At 47.9% G+C, this 19,069-nt stretch overlaps 1 protein-coding gene across 1 annotated transcript in view; it reads right to left on the minus strand.

The window, feature by feature from the left end:
- The window catches only part of Itgb5 (integrin subunit beta 5), a 110,299-nt gene that overhangs the window by 42,285 nt on the left and 48,945 nt on the right, over positions 1-19,069 (minus strand). Inside the window, 3 exon segments of the mRNA XM_021259554.2 lie at positions 1,161-1,250; positions 3,137-3,232; positions 4,224-4,385. Of these exon segments, the coding sequence (XP_021115213.1) occupies positions 1,161-1,250; positions 3,137-3,232; positions 4,224-4,385 (348 nt within the window).

Raw genomic sequence — 19,069 nt, forward strand, 5'->3', positions numbered from 1 at the left:
GAAACCCTGACTCACCAGGCTCAGGGGCAATGTTAGATCTGATGAGGATTTTAAAGTCAGAGATACAAAAAAGGCTGGCCTGTGGGGAGAATGGCAAGAGAAGAGAAGTCTAAAGTTTCTCTCAGCAGACCAGGAGGAAGGAGATACCAGCATTTGGAGAAGAGAAGCCCTAACCACAGCCAAAGGAGTGGGGGAGATATAGAAGGGAGGGAGGCAGGGCAAACCCATCAGAAATCCTGCCTGCTGTTAGGAGTACAGGGTTACTTAAATCACACTTTTATTCTAACAGGAAGATGCAACCTGAATTCCAATCTGGGAATTATCCTACTTCTTTGAGGGTGTGGTGGGCACTGGACACTAAGTCCACACTGGGACCCTGCAGGGAGGGAATGGCTGGGTGCACACTTCCCAGACAAGGAACTGGGCTCAAGTTTCCTGAGGGAGCCCCCAAGCAAGCATTTCTTGACTGTTACGTATTAAGGGACAGGAAGTGGGAACAAGAAAGGTTTCAGAAATGATTCCTCAGCCGATTAACTTGGGGTATGGAAGTGACCCCTAAACCATGTCTAAAGAGCCTGGACTTACATTAGGCACCACGTTCTCACAACAGGTTACAAGAACACACAATCTTATAGGCCCCTCAGAGTCCCTCTAGAGGGACTGTCACAATGAGGTCCCAAGTAGGTGGGCAAAACCCTGATTACTGGTTCCTCTCAAGTCCTCTCCTGTGCCGCCCACAGCTCTCTGCTGAGCATCACAGGTCGGGGGATTTTCCAACTGACCGCTGTGAGGCGAGGGCAGGTGCAGGCCTCTCCCCGCCATAGCACGCAGCCGTGGCTAGTGGACACCCTGTGCCTCACACAGGAAGGGAACACTGTCCAGGGCCAGGTGGGCAGCTGGACAGGTGGACACACCAGGTGTCACTGCCCAAGCACACCCAGGGCCCCTGGGACCATCCCAGGATGGATGGTATCGCACAGGTGAGGAGAGAGGGCGCATCAAGCCTGGGTGTAGGTGGAAGGTGTCCAACTCGGGGAGGGCAGGGAGCAGTTAAGTCCACGAGCACGTGCACCGCCCAGTGGAGCCTGCGTCAGGTCCGAGGGCCTCTGTGGGAGAGGGCAGGATGGAGGTCATGGTGAGAGACAAAGTCAGTGACTTACACTGTATGCATTGATAATCAGTTGAATAATATTTCTGGAGTCTCCATGTAAAATCTCCACCGTGGTTCCAGGTATCAAGGCTGTAAAGTTCTTGAAAAAAAATAAAGACAAGAATAAGTCCATTTTGCCTTCCATTCCATCAGAGTGAACACTATTGCACTGACTGGACAGTAAGGCCCAGCACTCAGTTCTGCCACTCTTGTGCACAACAGACTTGGGAGAAGACACAAGAGGAAGGCGCAGAGAGCTCCGGCAGAGTTGCTGCAGTGGGCTGTGCAGCTCAGCTTCCAGCCCTGTGAGGAGGAGGGGAAGGAAGGGGCTGGCCACATCTGTTCCCAAGGGCAGTCCTGGAGACCTCTCGCCTCTGGCACAGTCTGTCCTCTGAGCTGACCCTGCCCTTCCCACTTCTTGCTGTTCCCTGGTCTACACAAGTAGAGGGTTCAGCTCCTTGGATGCTCTGTTTGTTCACACAGGGGCAGAGGCAACTTGCCTAAGGGTCCTGGATACACCTGCTTTTCTCAACAGGGAGCTGAGATAGGAAGGTCCCCTCCCCAGGACCTCTCATTCCCTGAGTGAGGCGCCAGAAAAGTGGTAGCCTGTCCTCTTGTGTTCGTACCAACTCCTGATGTGGCCCCTGCAACAGGGACAAGCATCCCTGCCCTCAGCCTGCTGAGAGCTCCTGGGCCTCCTCCCTCCCTGAGAAAGGATGGCTGAAGCCTAGGAGGACCTCCACCCTCTTGAAACATCTAGAAGCCCAAGACAGTACGTGCAGTGAATCCCTCTAAAAATGGGGTTTGTAGGTGGAGACGCTGTGATCTCCCGCCAGACACCCATCTTCACTTGGTGTAGCTTGTTTAACTCAGGCTACAGGAAGGCAACAGCGGCATATTCATGAATGATAATCTCAGACTGTTTAAGAGAATCCTGAGGGGTGAACAGCAGAGAGAGCCGGGCTTCCATCCAGCCCGTGTGAGCTCTCCTTGTGCAGCTCGGGGGGTTGAGCTCAGTGTTCAGCTCAGCTGTAGCTGTAGGAAAGTGGGGGGTGGACGGTGCTGGTCCAAGGGACAAGCTGGGAAAAGCCTCGTTAGATGGAATAGACTCACACAGATGCTCTGTTCACTCAAGACGTTCTTGGGGAGCTCCTGACCAGGCCACCCCTCGTCTCGCACCCACCATGGGGAAAGCATAAAAGTAGACTACTAGGTTAGTGATGGTGGCTGACGATCTCCTTTTGGCATTTTTTTTCTTTTGAGACAGAGTCTTGCTATGTAGTTCAGGCCATCCTTGAGCTCACGGTGTAGCCCAGATTGGCCTCAAACTCACAATGATCCTCCCACCTCAGCTTCCCAAGTGCTGGGATTACAGGTGTGCCCCACCACACCTGGCTCTGCATTGTGTGTGTGCGTGCGTGCGTGCGTGCGTGCGTGTGTGTGTGTGTGTGTGTGGTACTGAGGATTGAACCCAGGGCCTTTTCACTAAGTTATACCCCCAGCCCTTTTTAATTCTGAGATAGTCACTAAGTGTCCAGGCTGGGCTCAAACTTGAGATCCTTTCTCCTACCTCAGCCTCCCTGAGCTCTGAGTACAGATCTGTGCCAGCACACTCGGCTCCTTTCAACACATTTTCATTTTATATTTTTCTTCCCTATTAGAGTGTGCTTCTAATGTTCCATTTCACTCTCTGAAAATGGAAATTCATATTATTTTCAAGGTTTTTCTCAGAATCAACTTAGATGCCATGTTTAATTCTTTGTGAAACTACTCATAGCTATGTAAATGCTTAAGCATTTCCTTAGTATTATTATTGTCCACTAGATCAAGACAGGGCTATATTGCACCCCTCCTTTGACTCTGCCCACAGAGAGGTGGGCTGTGAACAATCCTAGCCCCTGTATCCCAAGCCCCCACTGGCTTTAGGGTCAGCAAGGGCCCCAGAATCTGGCCCTCCTCTTCCTCTCCACTCCCCTCCAGACATACCTTGTAGAGCATATAGTGGTTCTTTGTCACAGCAAAGATCAGGTTGATGTTGTTCTCTGCCAACTTCTCTCCAAGCAAGGCAAGGGATGGATAGTCCTAGGGCCAAGGCGGAAGTCAAGGGTATGCCATTCTAACAGGCTGAGGTGCCCACCAGATACCATGCAGGAGGTGAGGACTGGGGTACTCCATGCCCAGTCTGTGTGTCTGTCTTTTCAGCAGGGTGGGAATGTGGGGAACCTGAGAAGAGCCACCATGTCCCCCCACGACCCTCAGCACCTGGTATCTTCCCCACAACTCCTCCTTTCCTTGTGCCTAACGGTCAGGCCCCCAGCCCCTCATCCTGCTCATGGCTCAGAAAGGGGCTGGCTGCTATCTCCGGGCTAAAGCTTGGTCCCAGGGCAGAGGTACAGAGGGAGGGGAGGCAGTGAGGCATCGAAGCAGGGTCTCAAGGATTTCATGGGCTACTGACAGGCACAGGGGTTACACTCGGGTGGGGCCATGGTTATATGTCCTTGCCTGATCCCAGCGTTCACAGTCTGGAGGCGTGGGTGTGATCACCTCTTGAAACGAGAAAAGGGCCTTGGCCAGCAAAGAAAACTGGGAAGAACACCTCTCTGGCCAGAAACCAGGATAGACTCGGGAAAGAGGAGGGTCCAGATTGCTGGAAAAGTCTGCACAATAGTATGGCAAGATCTTGATCATCATGGTGCTGGGGACAGGGGTGCAGGAGTTCATCGTACTGGTCTACTAGTACATATGCTTGAAAAGTTGCATTAACCTTTTTAAATTAAGTCATCACAGTCACAGATTATTGGGAGTAGTGGGTCCTCAGGAAAACGTCTTTCCTAAACTCTGTCCTGACTTCCCAGGAGACCTCATCCCCTACCGAGACACTCTTTATTCGGGTACACAAAGGCAGCTACAGAAGTCCCTGAGATGTGCCAATTTAATGAGGAGTTCAGAAACCCAACTGAAAAGACAGAATAATGAAGGAAACTTAACCCCAAGAATGGACAGGAAAGTCAGCGCAGGAAGGTTTGAGGCAGGCGAGCCCTGCCCGTATGCAGCCGAGCCCACCCATCCTCACCATCTGGTCGGACGCGGTGTACTCGTTGGCATCACTCAGGTGGCACTGGCCATCATGTGGCTGCACCAGGCCCCCCAGCTTCCCATCCAGCGCGATGTGGGGCACATCGTCTGTGGTGAGCACCAGCAAATGCAGCGCATCCTTACGCCAGCCGATCTTCTCCTGAAGGAGAGACAGGGTGGGTACAACCTGCCTGCCCTGGGCAGCAGACCAGACACTGCCCACCTCCGGGGCCAGAGGTCTGCCTCACCCTGCTCTCACCCTGTGCCCAGGGGGCTGTTCATTTAAACCACTGGGATGGGTCCACAGTGAGCCCCTGCACTGGGGAACACATGGGCACACAGGGGCAAAATCCAAGCCTCCACCCTCGCTGGCCCATGGCCTGGGGCCACACCCCCGCCCCAAGGGATCACAAGTTCCTTTGGGTGCCGTTCTTTTAGTCTGGCTTACTGTTCCTTCCCAGAGCAATTTGGGAAGGTGCTGACCGCCAGGCTGCCAGGCTTGTTTGAGATGATGGTTAAGTGAACACATCAGTTGCCCTGTTAGACATGAATTGCTCAAATGACCAGCAGACAAGCCTGCCTGCCTCTGCAGAGCTGGTAAGGGTGGCCACCTCTCCTGGGGGTGTAAACCACTCCAGTCATTAACAGAATCACTCAGATCAGCTCCTCTCCCCTCCTGCTTCACTATATGGATTTATCATCTTCAGAAGTACAGTCTGTGTGGGTGAGGAAAGGGCTCTGCATTTTTCACATTCAGTCACCATGGCCCCAGTGTTGCAGAAACACACTCCTAGTTATTTAGAAGCAGCTAGTTTAGACAGAGCGTACAAAACCTTGCATTTATGAATCTTTTTACTAAAGCTGAAAGGGCATCCCAAGAGGTTGGCAGAAAGGTGAACACAAGAAGGATTTACGAACTTTCCAGAATTGGCTACACGTGCACCCTGAACTGAAAGAGGTGATGGGATTCCCAGACTTCACAGGTGAACAGCTATTCCTACACCAGATAAGAATGGAGGACACCATCCTCTCTTCTTCCTCATCACAGGGATGGATAAATAGCCTAAAGAGCCATGCTACAGTCTCACTTGTTCCAGCAACAGCACAGACAAAGAAAAATACATCATAAAAAGTCAGAGCAACACAAGGGAGAAAGGGGCTTGGCAAGAAGCCAGAGGACTGAAGGACAGGAGACTCAGTGGGAAGTCAGTTCCCGGACACAACATTCACCTCCTAGCTTAGATGAACCTTAAGCTCAGCTGGAATGGTGAAGGGCAGACTTCGAGGAAACCAGAAGAAGAAATAAGGAGGGAGAAGGCAGAACAGGGGGGTGGCTATCCTGGGCACCAGTGAACATACAGAAGGGAAAGACACACAACAAGGAGGCGGACACATTTTAGGGCCCTAGGAGTCCCTTGTGGCTAAGCCAGGACAGAGCTCTCTGTGGTGTCCAAGTCGAGACAGTGGCTCCTCTTGGCAGGACTGGAGGTCACAGGCAGCTTTCAGGTTTCTGGTAATACTATCTGGACCTGAGCTCTTCTCTTGTGAGCATCTACTGAGACGTACCCACACATGGTTCTTTATGTGCATATTACATTCTGATAAAGGGGTAGAGACTTTAAAATAAATAAAACAATGCATCATAAGCCATGGGGTATGGAAGAGTAGGCAAGAGGTTTGGGAGGTAGAGCACAGCCAAGACAGAACATAAACCAGCACGATTTTGGGCAGGAAATATGTGGATCTGTCAGACACAGGAGATGGCACCGTGCTCAACACTATTACAAGGAAGTAGAAGACAACTTCTTACAAAGTGTATTAAGAGGGCTACCCACTCAGGACCCTTCCTGTCCCTCAGGAGCTGTCCTATCAATAAATATCTTCCTACTTTAAACTTCCTTTGTTCCTAGGACTCATCCTTCGATTTCTAGAGAACAAGAAGTTGGCGTATCATACAGTTAACGGGTTGGGAGATACAACATTTCATATTTCATATTTCCCGTGACACGGTCAGGGGAGGTTCCCAAAGAAAAGAAAACCATGGAGCAAACATCACCAAAAAAGCAGGAACCAAACTTTAATTTTATAACATACGGGCTGCATCAGATCATGACAGTTGGGGCTGAAGCTATTGAGCTCAAGAGCTGTGCATCCTTTTTTTTATCAGCTTCTCTTTTTTCCAGTACCAGGTATCAAACTCAGACCTTGCACTTTCAAGGCAGGCGAGGCACCCCTGAGCTAAATCCTAGGCCATTTTATCAGCTTTTCTGAGACACACTTGGACAAAACAGCCGCTGGACCTTGCATAGTCATGTGGTATGGGCGTGATCATTCCTGTTGACTTATTATTATTATAACAAAGTCTGTCATGTACCTGCGCCAAACAATGGACAGACTTTGTGTCCTCAGATGCCTGGGATTTGACACATCTGCCAGTGGCCCCTTTTACCACCCCACCCTAAACACCTTTTTTTATTTGTTTGTTTTCTCCTTATCTGTCTTCTTTTTTAGTACTGCAGTAAAACCCTGGGCCTTATGCTTGCTAGATAAGTACTGTACCATTGAGCTACATCCTCAGCCTATATTTTCCTTTTAAATTTATTCTGACAAGAGACTAATTTCCAGATAATATTAAAAAAAAAAAAAAGAAAACTCACTTGAGGGGGGGCTGTAATTGGAGCTATTGGGGAAAGAAGAAAAAGGATCTAAAGTTGAAAGCCAGCCAAAGCAACTTAGTGAAACTGTCTAAAACAGAAAAACATTAAAAGCACTGGAAATGTGGCTGTGAGGCCTTATGTTCAATCCCAAGACTCCAGTAAATAAACAAATAAATACATCAAGGAAACCCTACCACACAAACATAATAAAAATAATGTAATTCAGAAGAGGTGACACATCTAAACACATACTATTCAAAAGATTAAAAAAAAAACATGAAAACATTTTCAACATCATTAGTCATATGAGAAACACAAATTGAAAACAATGCAACAAAAATGAAACAACGGCAATACCATGTCAAACATGCAGACCTGGAATCTTCACATTTCTATATATATGTATAACTATACGCCTTGTTCAGCCACTTACTTGTTTAATGACTTTTTATGTTTACAATCGAGGCATACCATTTGGATTTACACTGTACCACTCACAGACTACAACCCAGATTTTTTTATACAGTTCCGTGTATCTTACAGACCCTCAATATCTTTTTCTTGTACAGTACACATTGTTTGTACAGTATTATAATTTTTGCTAGTTGTGATATACAGGAAATAACACAACTGCCAACCTGCTACATGTCAGACATGCCAAATTCCTGTTTTCCAAAACTGAAGAATGTACTCTAAGGAAACACAGAGGTCAAGAGAAGTTTATTGAGAGAGATAGCTCCTGAGAGACAGGAGGAAACTCGAAAATGGGGTGCCAGCAAGCCCATTTCTCAAAGTTTTATAGAAAAAAATCACAGGGTGAGTACAAAATCACAAGGTGGGTACAACATGGATCAAAACTATGATCAACCAATAAAATTACAAATATAGCTGCTTAGGTAATACTGATCTAGTGGGAAGCATGTCATGTAACAAGTGTACATGGAAAGAATGAAGACTTTTTTAGGAAGGGATGGATCAGGAGGTTTCAGTCACCCACCAAGGTGACTAATATCTATCTAGAGTTTATTGGACCTGGTGATACCACTTATCCCTTTGGGAGGTATGCAGGCCTGGCCATTCCATTTTTATCTCCAACAGATGTGCCTCCAGCCACAGTTATAATGTGTTCTCATCCTCTGCACTGACTTCCTGGAAGGACTACCCTCTCTGACAGCCTATAATGTTTCTACTAGCTCAGCTGTCTATAATAGTTGTTCTATATCTTCAGTACTATCATTTTATGTTCTATTATACATTACAGTACTAAATCTGACTTAAAAAGATAAACAACTCTTTAAGAAGTATGTATCTTTTGACTCCATGATTTGACTTCAGAGTGACTGTCACACAACTATTATGAAATCATGTACCACATAGGGGAACAGAATAGGCTGATACCCTTCTACAGGTACTAGCTTAGAAATTATGTTCACAAAAATAAGGAATTATGTGCAAAAATGTCTAACAAAGTGAAAACAAGGGCTACAGCTCTACGAGTATAGTGTGATCACAAACTTTATAGGAAACAAACATACAAAAAATAAAATACAGCTTACTGTGCTCAGGAATAGGTTTGAGATGATATGGGTAATCTCTTTTTCTTTTTCCCATTATTTTCCAAACTGTCCTTAATAAGCAGGTGTTACTTTTGCAAGACTGGGCTGAGCTTTGAATGCTGCCTCTGTTGCTTAAACTTTTCAGTCTCTGCCTCTTCCAGGCCAGCCTCTTGATGGCCTTGTGGGGACAGAAGGGAATGAAGCAGCAAGGAGACCAAAGGATGTGGAGCTTAGATGCCTTGTGATGAGCATGTGAATTTGTTGCTGCCCATATTTACCCATGTGGCTTTGACCAAATTACTTAACAGCTCAAAAGTTTTTCTTGTCAGAAAAACAAGCATAATACTTAACATTCATTGAAGATGTCCATGATTCCAGTTTGCCTTCAGCCCTTGTGAAGCAGGCCACAGACTGACATCTTACAGACGACCCAACTGGTGCTCAGAGAAAAGTAACCAGCCTACCCAACAAGCATGGCCAGAGAAGCCCACGTGGATGGCCAGCATCTTCCACCACAGTGAAACTCCCAGGCATAAGCTGCCCAACTGGCCAGGGAGGGAGGATGTGTATAACAAATATGATGACTCATCAGGGCCCAGTGTTTGAGGCTTTTACCTGACGGCTGCAGGATCCGCAATAAATGCTTGTGGAGTGGAAGGCTGCATGGGACATGGTAGCAGCTCTACAAGTGAGGAGCAGCAGGGTGGACTGTTTTCTCTGGAGCTGGCACTTGTTCTGTAAACGGCACTATCAATCTTCACCCAGGGCTCAGCCTGCAGGAACAAGTCCAGGTATACTCGGTCCTTCACCCAGGCTCCCAGGCCTGCAGATGTCCTACGTGGTGGCCCCAGAGTACTTATGTTAGAAAGAATTCCCCTCCTGTCTGCTTGACTGGGAGAGCTATCTGTTTTGAAGACATGAGTTCTGTATCCTGTGTTTGGGACAGGGAGCATGTAATGGTTTACATCTAGATGTCACCCAAAGCCTCATGCCACCATATGCTCATTCACAGATGGGGCTTTTGGGAGGCAACTGGATCATGGGGGTGTGATACTCAGTGGTGGATTTGTCCACTGAGGAGTTTATAGCTGAGTGTGATGTTGGGAGGTGAAGCCTAGTTGGAGGAGGTGTTACTGGGGCGTGGCCTGGAAGGGTGCATCTCCCTCCTCCTCCCCAATCCCTCTACGTCCTGCTTCCACACTGTGAGAACCCTCTTCTGTCATGTCTCTTGCCTGAAATCCCTACAAACTGTGAGTCAAAAGCAACCTTCCCTCTTTTTTAAGTTACGGGTGTAGGGTACTGTGTCTCAGCGAAAAGAATGTAACTTAGAGCAACAGTAGAGTTGTTTTTTTTCTTAAAGGAAATGCTACACTACAAAATGGAATGCAGCACAGGGGTTGGACTGTGAGCTTTAGAGCAGGTCAGTGTGAATTCCGATCTTTCCTTTGCTCCAGTTGTGGGACCCTGAATCAATTCCTTCACTTCTCTCAGCCTATTTCTACATTTGAAGAAACTTTATAAGGCAGGACTGTAGACTCAGTGTATGAAAAAGGGATTTTTAAGGGAATCTATAATCATCACCTGAGGGCTTATTAAAATGACTACAATGAAGAAGCCTGAACACGCTGAATGTTGGTCAAGATGTGCAGAACCTGGAACTCTCTTACAGTGCTGGCAGGAATGTAAAATGCCATGTGTGCTTTGGAAAACAGCTGAGCAGTTTCTTTAAAAAGTTAAAACACCTACCATATGATCCAGCCATCCCACTCCAAGTATCGATCCAAGAGAAATGAAAGCATACGTCCATAAAAGACATGAACACAAACGTTCATAGCAGCTTTCTCATACTAGGCAAAACCCAGAAATAACCTGAAAGTCCATAAACTGATGAATGGGTCATAAATAAAACTGTTGGATGTGCAACAGAACACTACTCAGCCACAAAAAGAGCAGATAAACTCAATCGCCAGGAGGAATCTCAAAAATAATTAAGCAGAGTGAAAGAGGCCAGACATATACTGTGTATGTAAAATTTTAGCAAATGCAGTCTAAAGTGTAATGACAGAAGGAAAACTCATGGACTCCTGGGGTGATGAGAGAGGGAGAAATGACAAAGGGGCACAAATATGCTTTTGGAGGTGAAAGATGTATTTATTATCTTGATTGTGGTGATGGTTTCTTGGTGTATGAATGTCGAAATTTGTCACACTGTATATTTTCAACATGTGCAGTTTATGCATATCATTTACAATTCAGTGAAGGCATTTTTTTTTTTTAAAGAAGCCATGCTTTGCTCATAATGTCACTTAAATGCGTAATTTACATAAACATATTGACTATGGGGAAGGTGCTAGGAGCCCCGCAGGTACACATTCTTTGATTTGGCCGTGGCATCCACATAGCTGTTATGATTTGGGGCTCAGGCCTGTGTTTGCCTCATCTTGTCTTGGGGACCTTGGGCATGTTACTTAATCTTTGCGGTCTCATCCTCCTCATCTGAGAGGGAGATAATAACAGTACTGACCAAATATAGTTGTTGAAGAATTAAATGACACACAGGGGCAGCAAGCCCAGCAGCCAGTATGCAGTAAACCATCCATAATTGACACTCGCTGTCTGCAGGGTTTTCAGAGAGGTGAAAAATCCCTTACTTATATCTATAATTCAGAAGTACACAATCTTTGGGTTGTAGGGTTATGACTGATATTTATCTCCTCTTTGCCTATTTGCATTTTCTAACTTTTTATGTTGAACAAGTTCTCTCTATAAACAAGAATTTTTAAAAGAAAAAGAACTGTTTACTTAGCTAAACTTTTCTCCTGTCTCTAAGTAAAAACAGCATGGAAACAAAACCAATTTCATTAAGTTCGACAGAGGTGAGGTCAGCAGCCGGATGAAAATGCCAAGGGCGGGTGGGACGGAAGTGCCCTGGACTTGGAAGCAAGAAATGTGGCGTCTGGCCAGGACTAAGAGTCATTCAGCTTTTCCCTGTCTGCTGACCAAGTCTGTATCCAATTCACCACCCAGTCTGTTTTAGCCTTCAGACCCTCAGTCCCACCCTCACTGGGGGAGCTCGCCTTTTCCATCATCCAGGGAGCCCAGGGCACCCTCCTCCTTTGTCTGGCATTGCCTGTGGCCCTCTGAGGAATCTTCGGGCAGCAACCCCTCTCCATGCTAACCAAACCAGCTTGTCCTCCTGGCTTCCCCTCTGGGCTCACTGTCCCAGTGGAAGTAGGGCTCCTCCCACCTCAAGGAAACACAGCAAATCCACCCTCCTCCCAGAATGGTCCATCAGTCAGTCTCCCTGGTTCCTTCCCGTGCCATTAAAAATAAGCTCCAGGTCCACTTATCATAACTCTTCATCTGACCCTGCTGCTCCACCAGACTCTCAGCTCTCATTTCTCTCTTGTTTAAAACTAGCAGGCTATTGCCTCTATTTTCTCCCCTCAGTTTCTTACCATCTGACCTCTCTCTCAAAAAAAAAAAAAAACCCAAAAAAACCAAAAGAAGCAGGAACCGACAGGGACAACCAGCCCTTCCCAGACTTGGAGAAAATAAATAATTTGGCTCCTCCCAAGGGTGAAGACAGCTTGCTGGCTCTTTCACATCCAATAGCTGGCCCAAAGAGCCTGGAGGCTCGGGAAGAGGGATACAAATGCTTAGGAGTAGAGGACTTGGTATCTCTAGTTTGAGGACGCAAGTCTCCAGCCTGCAGGGGAGTTCGGCTCCCTGGGGTTGGAAGGGGTCACACTTAATAACTACAAGGCCTGACAAAAGTAGGGAAGGCCCTGGAGTACCGAGAGGAGGCTTCGACCTCTCCCATTCCACCTCTGTAGAACGTCCCTGGGTCCCCTGAACAGCAGCCTGCCCCAGTGGGGGCCAGCTCTGCAAGAAGCCAGTGGAAGCCAGGGAGACATTCTGGACACGAGCTCAAAGCCAGCTGGGCTTGGCAAACGAAATGATTGTGTAGAGTTCACAGCCCTGGAGGCCAAAGACAAATGCAGCCTAGAGGAGACACTGCTGAGACGTGCAGAAGACAGGCTCAAAGAGATTACTATAGGACAAAGGTCCTCATGGGCAACTGGGTAAAAATACATAGCACCGGAAGTGTGAAAGGAACCCGCTGTAGAGACTGTTCTCTGGCACCCGCCATGCGGTATAGAGCCCACACACTCACTGCTGAGCAGCAAGCACGGCTAGAACATTCCTCTTCACCTTGGATTCCCTGTGGCTACCCCTGTTCGTCTCCTGCCAGTGGGTCTGTTCCCTCCTCTCCAAGGACAGCTGAAGTCAACTAAAGTGCTTCCTCCCATGCTGTCTCAGCACAGGACAGGCTTCCAAGCCCAGCACCACCCACTTGCCCCTCTGCTCTCCTCCTGTCAGCTCTGTTTGAAACACAGAGAGACAGACACAGTTTCCTGATGTCCTGTGACCCGCACAAGGACAGCAAGGTTGGGACAGTGGCCTGCAATGCTCTAACTGGGCCCCAAGCACATGGCCCATGGGCCCCAGATCCATTTCACAGTGGCTTGTTGACACACACAGATCACGCAAAGCATGACAGGTGAGAGAGGCAGACTTGAGGGTGCCCCATGGGAGTGCAGAGAGGGCCTGGGAATCCACGAAGAGGCCATATCCCGCTGCGCTGCCTCAGAAAACAGGCTGAGCCAAGCATGGTGGTGTGGGCTGATCATCTCAGCACTCTGGGAGACTGAGGCAGGAGGATCCCAAGTTTGAGCCCAGTCTAGGCAACTTAGCAGTGGCTTATCTCAAAATAAAAAATGTTCTTAAAGGGTGGGGATGTAGTATGAGGGCTCTGGATTCAATCCCTAGTACTTACTATAGAAGGAAAGAAGGCAGAAGAGAGGGGAGGGAGGCAATGTGGGTAGAAGGAGGATGGAATAAGAATGCAGGGGAGAGATGGAGGGAGAGGGGGAGAGAGAGAGGGAAGGAGGGAGGAAGGGAGGGAAGAAGGGAAGGAAAGAGGGTAGGATGAAGGAAAGGAGGGAGAGAATAGGAGTGGAAGGGAAGGATGGAGGAAAAAAGGGAAGGAGAGAGGGAATAAAGATGGAAGGAAGGAAACAAAACACACACACACACACACACACACACACACACACACACGAGGCAGGAGTGGCTGGCTGATGAGATGGCCTCTTTGGAAAGCACACTCATAATGCCCTCTCTTGAAAACTTTTTAAACACATGGGTGCTCTTGAATGAAGATGCCATCCCAGGGAACGGCTACAGTGAGGACAAAGGCATTAGCTTTAATCACTGGTTCTCTGATCTCAAGATGAAGCTATCTAATTGATCTGTTTAAATGAAGGGGTTCTATATTGAGTCGATACCCTGAAGTGAAATAAATAGGACACACATGTATAAATACCGAATAGTTTCTCTGGTGTGAGAAACTGAAAGTGTAAATAAGGACAAAATGTATAGTAGGTCTGTGAAATAGGAAGAAAAGGGGCAAAGGGGAAGGAAGTGGGAGGGCTAGGGGAAAGGATAGAAGGGAATGGGGTTAATATGAGAAAATGGAAAAAGAGGAACAAAATCTTTGTACATAGGGAGGAATGGAGGGGTTGAAGGGAGGGCTGGGCAAGGGTGAAAAATAAGAACCAAGAGAGACTATGTAAAGGTGCAAATTTCCAATGATGAATGTCATTATATTGTATACCTAAAATGTACCAATGATTACAATGAATAATCGATAATGTAAAATAGGAAGAAAAGGTCCAAAGGGGTAGGGGTAGTGGGAGGGGCAGGGGAAAGGAAAGAGGGGAAAGGAAAAATGATGGGAAATGGAAAAAGTGGAAATAAAGTCTTTGTAAATAGGGAGGGGGGAGGGCATGAAGGAAGGGCTAGGAATGGGGAAAAAATAAGAACCAAGATGCATTATGTAAAGGTACAGTTCCCAATGAGAAATGTAATTGTGTTGTGTACCTACAATGTACCAATAAAAGAATTAAAAAAAAATAAATGAAGGGGTGCTCAAAGCAGCGGTCATCACAGCCCACAGGCCTCAGCTGTCCCTGGAGAGTCAGCGGGCTCGGTTCTCCCTCCGCTGAAAGACACCTTCAGAATCAGGAAAGATAAGGCAGGCATCAGGGCTCCCACTATGCAGGTAGGGAAACCCAGGGGAAAGTCAGGCACCACTCAAAGGGTGGGGCTCCAACTGTACGCTGACGCAGGGACAGCATGGGACATCCCAGGGGCATCAGCCATGTGCCAACTATGTGCTGCAGAGAGAAGCAGCTCATGAGCTGTCTCCCCCATCCCAGTGTGAGAATCCTTCCAGCCTTTTCTCCAGCTGGCTGGTGGGCTCAGGAGGGGACCACAGTGGCTCTTTGGGCTAGGGCTTTGCTCTTCAGAAGCTCACTCTGCCGCTGCTGCACTGCTGTGTGCCTTCAGAAAGCAGCCACACTCCACTGGCACCCAGGTACTGCTTCTGCCTTATCTCTGCCATTCCCAGCTGCAGGACCTTCGAGCAGTCACTCTGCCTTCCTAAGCTTGTTTCCTCATCCAAACAGGGGAGACAGTACAACACCTCCAAAGGAGTGGGTGAAACAAGCTTGTGAGTTGGTCGGGATAGAGCCTGGGCCTCCACAGCGTTCGACCAGCAGTGATGGATCACATCATTAGAGCAGAGGCCAGGGTGAAGCCCGGGGGTAAAGGCAGGCTCCCCTCCAGTCACAGGGCCCCAAGGAGCCAGCCCTTCCACAGGGTCTGAACCCAGCTGCACACATCATTCTGCAGCTGGGGTGGGGTTCACAGAGGCTATTTCAACTGCTCATCCCTCACAGCACTCACAGGGGACCCTGCACACAGAAAGTAGTCAACAACTTCCAAATATGACAAGGAAACACTCTGTACCCTAACCTTTCAGGCAAGGGGAGGTAGCAAGGGGAGGCTGTAGGAAAGAGCAAAAGAACAAGTGAACAGGTTTCAGGGAAGAGGAGGAAAGAGAGAGGGCTGAGCTGGACAGTGCAGGCAGACCCCACGGCAGATCAGAGCCTGGGGAGCTGGGAGCCTTCACTCCAACATGGCTCACAGGGAAAGCCAAGGCTAGACTGACTGGCTTCCTACATCACGCTGACATTCAAACCTGTCTCCATCACTTTGTTCCTGCTTCCACCTTACTCCGTACTTCGCATGGGAGTGTCTTTTTTAAAAGTCTGTCTGTTCACACTTAACGAGGCCAAAGTATAGTATTTCTTTCTTGGGAAGAGAAATCTCAGCCTGTGACTCAGGGTGTAAACATCCTCCTTAGGCACACACCCAACTTGTGCAGGAGGGCGTTTCTGCTGTGGGCTCCATGGCAGGCTGCAATCTGAACCCAAGGCATCTCAGAATGTAAAGGACAAGGCAACAAATCTTCCACTTTTTTAAAAGAAGAAAATATCAATGGGCAAGTATCAGATCTCATTGATGGTTAAATCAGCAATTTCATATGGATCACTGTAATGATTACACATAGATTGTTTTATTTACCTTCTGCTAGACCTGTAAGCTCCAATCTAACCCTCAGGGTAGAGACTTTTCCTCATTTTCTTTAGTTTTCTCCACCAAACCTGCCACTAAAGCGCCATGGATGCCTCAGAGGCAGCCGAGTATGATGCAAGGGTGTGTGTGTGTGTGTGTGTGTGTGTGTACCTGTGTGTGTGTACGTGTGTGTGTGTGTGTGTGTGTGTGTGTGTACCTGGGTGTTCCTGACTCAGAATAAGAGGCAACTATTAGCACAAAGCACATGTATGTTCTCCAGATGCTTCCCGGGGACCTGCTGGAGACAGTCCTGAACAAGAGACACAGTCTGCCCTCCAGGACTTTACTGAACCAAAGGGAAGGCACCTGTCACTCAAGTAATGGCTCAAACACAAACAAAATGATAATTGGTATAGAAGAGACCAAGGGCCTTTGCTGGGGTACCCTGACTGTCAGGATGACCAGTCAGGGAGCTTCCCTGACAGACACCAAGCCCATAAGCAGGCATGGGTTAAATGTGAAAAGCAGGTTGGGGCAGGGCAGGGGAGGGATGGAAATGTGAGCTTGAAGACCTCTCTGGGCAAGGAAACTATCTGTATGACACTACAACAATGGGTAGATAGATGTGGTGATAACTTGTTAAAATCCACAGATCATGTGACACCAAGACGGAGCCCTAACGGACACAGTGGACTTCGGCTGATGATGACCAGAACCACCATGACACACTGATGTGGGGTGTTGATCCGACAGGAAGCAGTGGGGGTGGGGCAGAGGGTGTAAATGTCTCTACAAAATGTCTCTAAAACTAAAGTCTATTAATAAGAAAAGGAAGAGAGGCAGGACTACTGATGGAGACCACCCTGAGCAAGATGCAAATTCATAAATTGGCTTTTCATATTAAAAGTCTGAGTCTATTAGCCCACAATGGCTTGCCTGAAGAGCCAACAGTTGGTGTGTGGGAACAGAACAACTCCCCACACCACTGGTTACAGCGGAGGTCTCAATGATCCATGACACTATGACATGTTGGATGGCAAAACAACAATGCTGCTAAGGGCAGCATGACTCGTAACTGGAACTTTTATAGAGGCAGAAATTAATCTATGGGAAAAAACAAATTTCAATGATCTGTTCCTACTAGAATATCTTATTCCCTTGTTGCTAGGACCCTGCTTGCATCAGTGCTCTCCACTCCACTGTTCCCTGCACCACCCCTTATCTCTTCAAGAAGCTGTGTTCAATTAATAGTGGAGCTCCAGGAGATAGTGTCTTAGCTTGACAGGAGCTCTGACCATCCTGGGCCTCCCATTTACGCAGTAAAGATCTTGTCTTGTCTTTTGTTATCTTTCTGCTATACCCTTGGTCAGGTGATTGGAGGTCTGATCAGCTTCCAATAGACTACCAGGAAGGAGTATTCCAAGTGGAGAAAATGACATGTGCAAAGGGCCTGGCCGAGGCAGAGTAGCTGGCTCAAGGTCATGGTGGCTGGAACACAGAAGCCATGGGTGGAGGCTGGGGAGACAGCGGAGCTTGAGGGCCCAAGACTAAAACACTCTTTGCCTAAATGTATATTTCCCAAACACAATTCCAATCAATAAGTCCCTGACATGAAATGAAAAGCCAATGATCTCACCAGGAATGGAATGTGCTCAGCCATGGAAGAAGGAGTCTCCTCTCCCCGGGCTGATTCTCCCAGCAGTCATCAGTGAAGGGAGCTGCCCCCTTGCGCAGACACCTCCCAAGGCCAAGGTGGAAGGCCTCCCAATGCTGATTTACTCTACAGGATAAGAAGAGCTGAACCCTCTCCCATGGGCCCTGCTGACCATACTGAGATGTGCTGCGGCCGGGTCCCACCCCACGTGAGAACAAGTGGCTGGGGGCCGTGAAGCCCACAACACAGCAAATCATGGGTCATAGGCTTGAGACGTCACCTCAGAGACGAAACCAGTGGAGTGATATGAAAAGCACTCATTAAAACACAAGGACAAGGACAACCCTGGGTGGAGGTGCTGAGGCAGAGGAGGAGCAAGCGGGCAGCTCCCAGAGGCCAAGACAAATAACGGTGCATGGGGCTAGGGCACAGTACATGTGAGAATGGCCTGCAGATGATGCCAAGGCCCAAGGACAAGGGTGAAGGTATGGGGAGGGGATTCCTCCTTCCAGGAAAGGAAGACCATTGCCTCCATTTCTCAACTCGTGCCTGGGAAAACAATACAAGTCTCAGGTCTAAGAGGAATCAGGCAACAAGTCAAAAGACACTAAATCGACTCTGGGGACTGGGGGAGGGAAGGGTGCAGGGAGGAAACCCCTCATGGCTATGTCGGTATGTGGGACTAGAGACTTTCCCATCCTTTCGGGGCATTTACAGCAGCCCTTGTGGGCTTTGAGGATCAAACCTGAACCAGGAGGTAAAAATCAAAATTAAGGGCCCAGGGCTGTGACAGAGTCCTTTGCGAAAAGCAGCACTGATCAGTACAGTGGAAGGCATCCTGGCTCCTTCCCTCCAAGCCTGCATTTTCCAGATGAGCGCACTGAGGCTGGAGAGCTTAATGGCCTCCAGTGGAGATCAGCAGCAAAGACCCAGATCTTGAAGCAGGACAATGTGACCCTAAATCCAGTGCCCTTGGCTCTACACTGCACTTATGGCTACTTTCCAACATGCCCAGACACCAGGTAATAGAAAGGAAACAAACTTTAGAACCAATTAGATTTGGTCCAAGTCCCGGTCCTACTCCTCACTAAGGAGAAGTGAAATTAATTGCTGTGATAATCAGTTTCCTCAACTGTAAATCAGCAACAACACATGGTAGGACTCTTACAAGAACCATGATAATGCACACAAGCCATCTGGCATGTGGATGATGGTCCAGCAAGGGCAGTGACTACTCTGGCTTTCAGAGACCCACAGAATCTATTCCTGCAGAGTCTGGCCAGTATGAAGCAGTCACTCCAGCACCCTCCACCCCCACTGGAGTTGTAGTCTCCATTTTAGATTAGCAAAGGAATTGCACACAAAAAAGTTTTATTCAAACAAAGCAAGTTTGCATTAAGATTCGCACATTCATCTATTTCTGAGGATGGCAATGTTTTAAAAATTTAACACTCAATGCAATGCAAAATTACAGAATCAGGCTTAAAACAGA

Source organism: Heterocephalus glaber, unplaced genomic scaffold, assembly GCF_053883595.1.
Source record: "Heterocephalus glaber isolate CG9 unplaced genomic scaffold, H.glaber_assembly_v1.0 deba00000122, whole genome shotgun sequence".
Classification (NCBI taxonomy): domain Eukaryota; kingdom Metazoa; phylum Chordata; class Mammalia; order Rodentia; family Bathyergidae; genus Heterocephalus; species Heterocephalus glaber.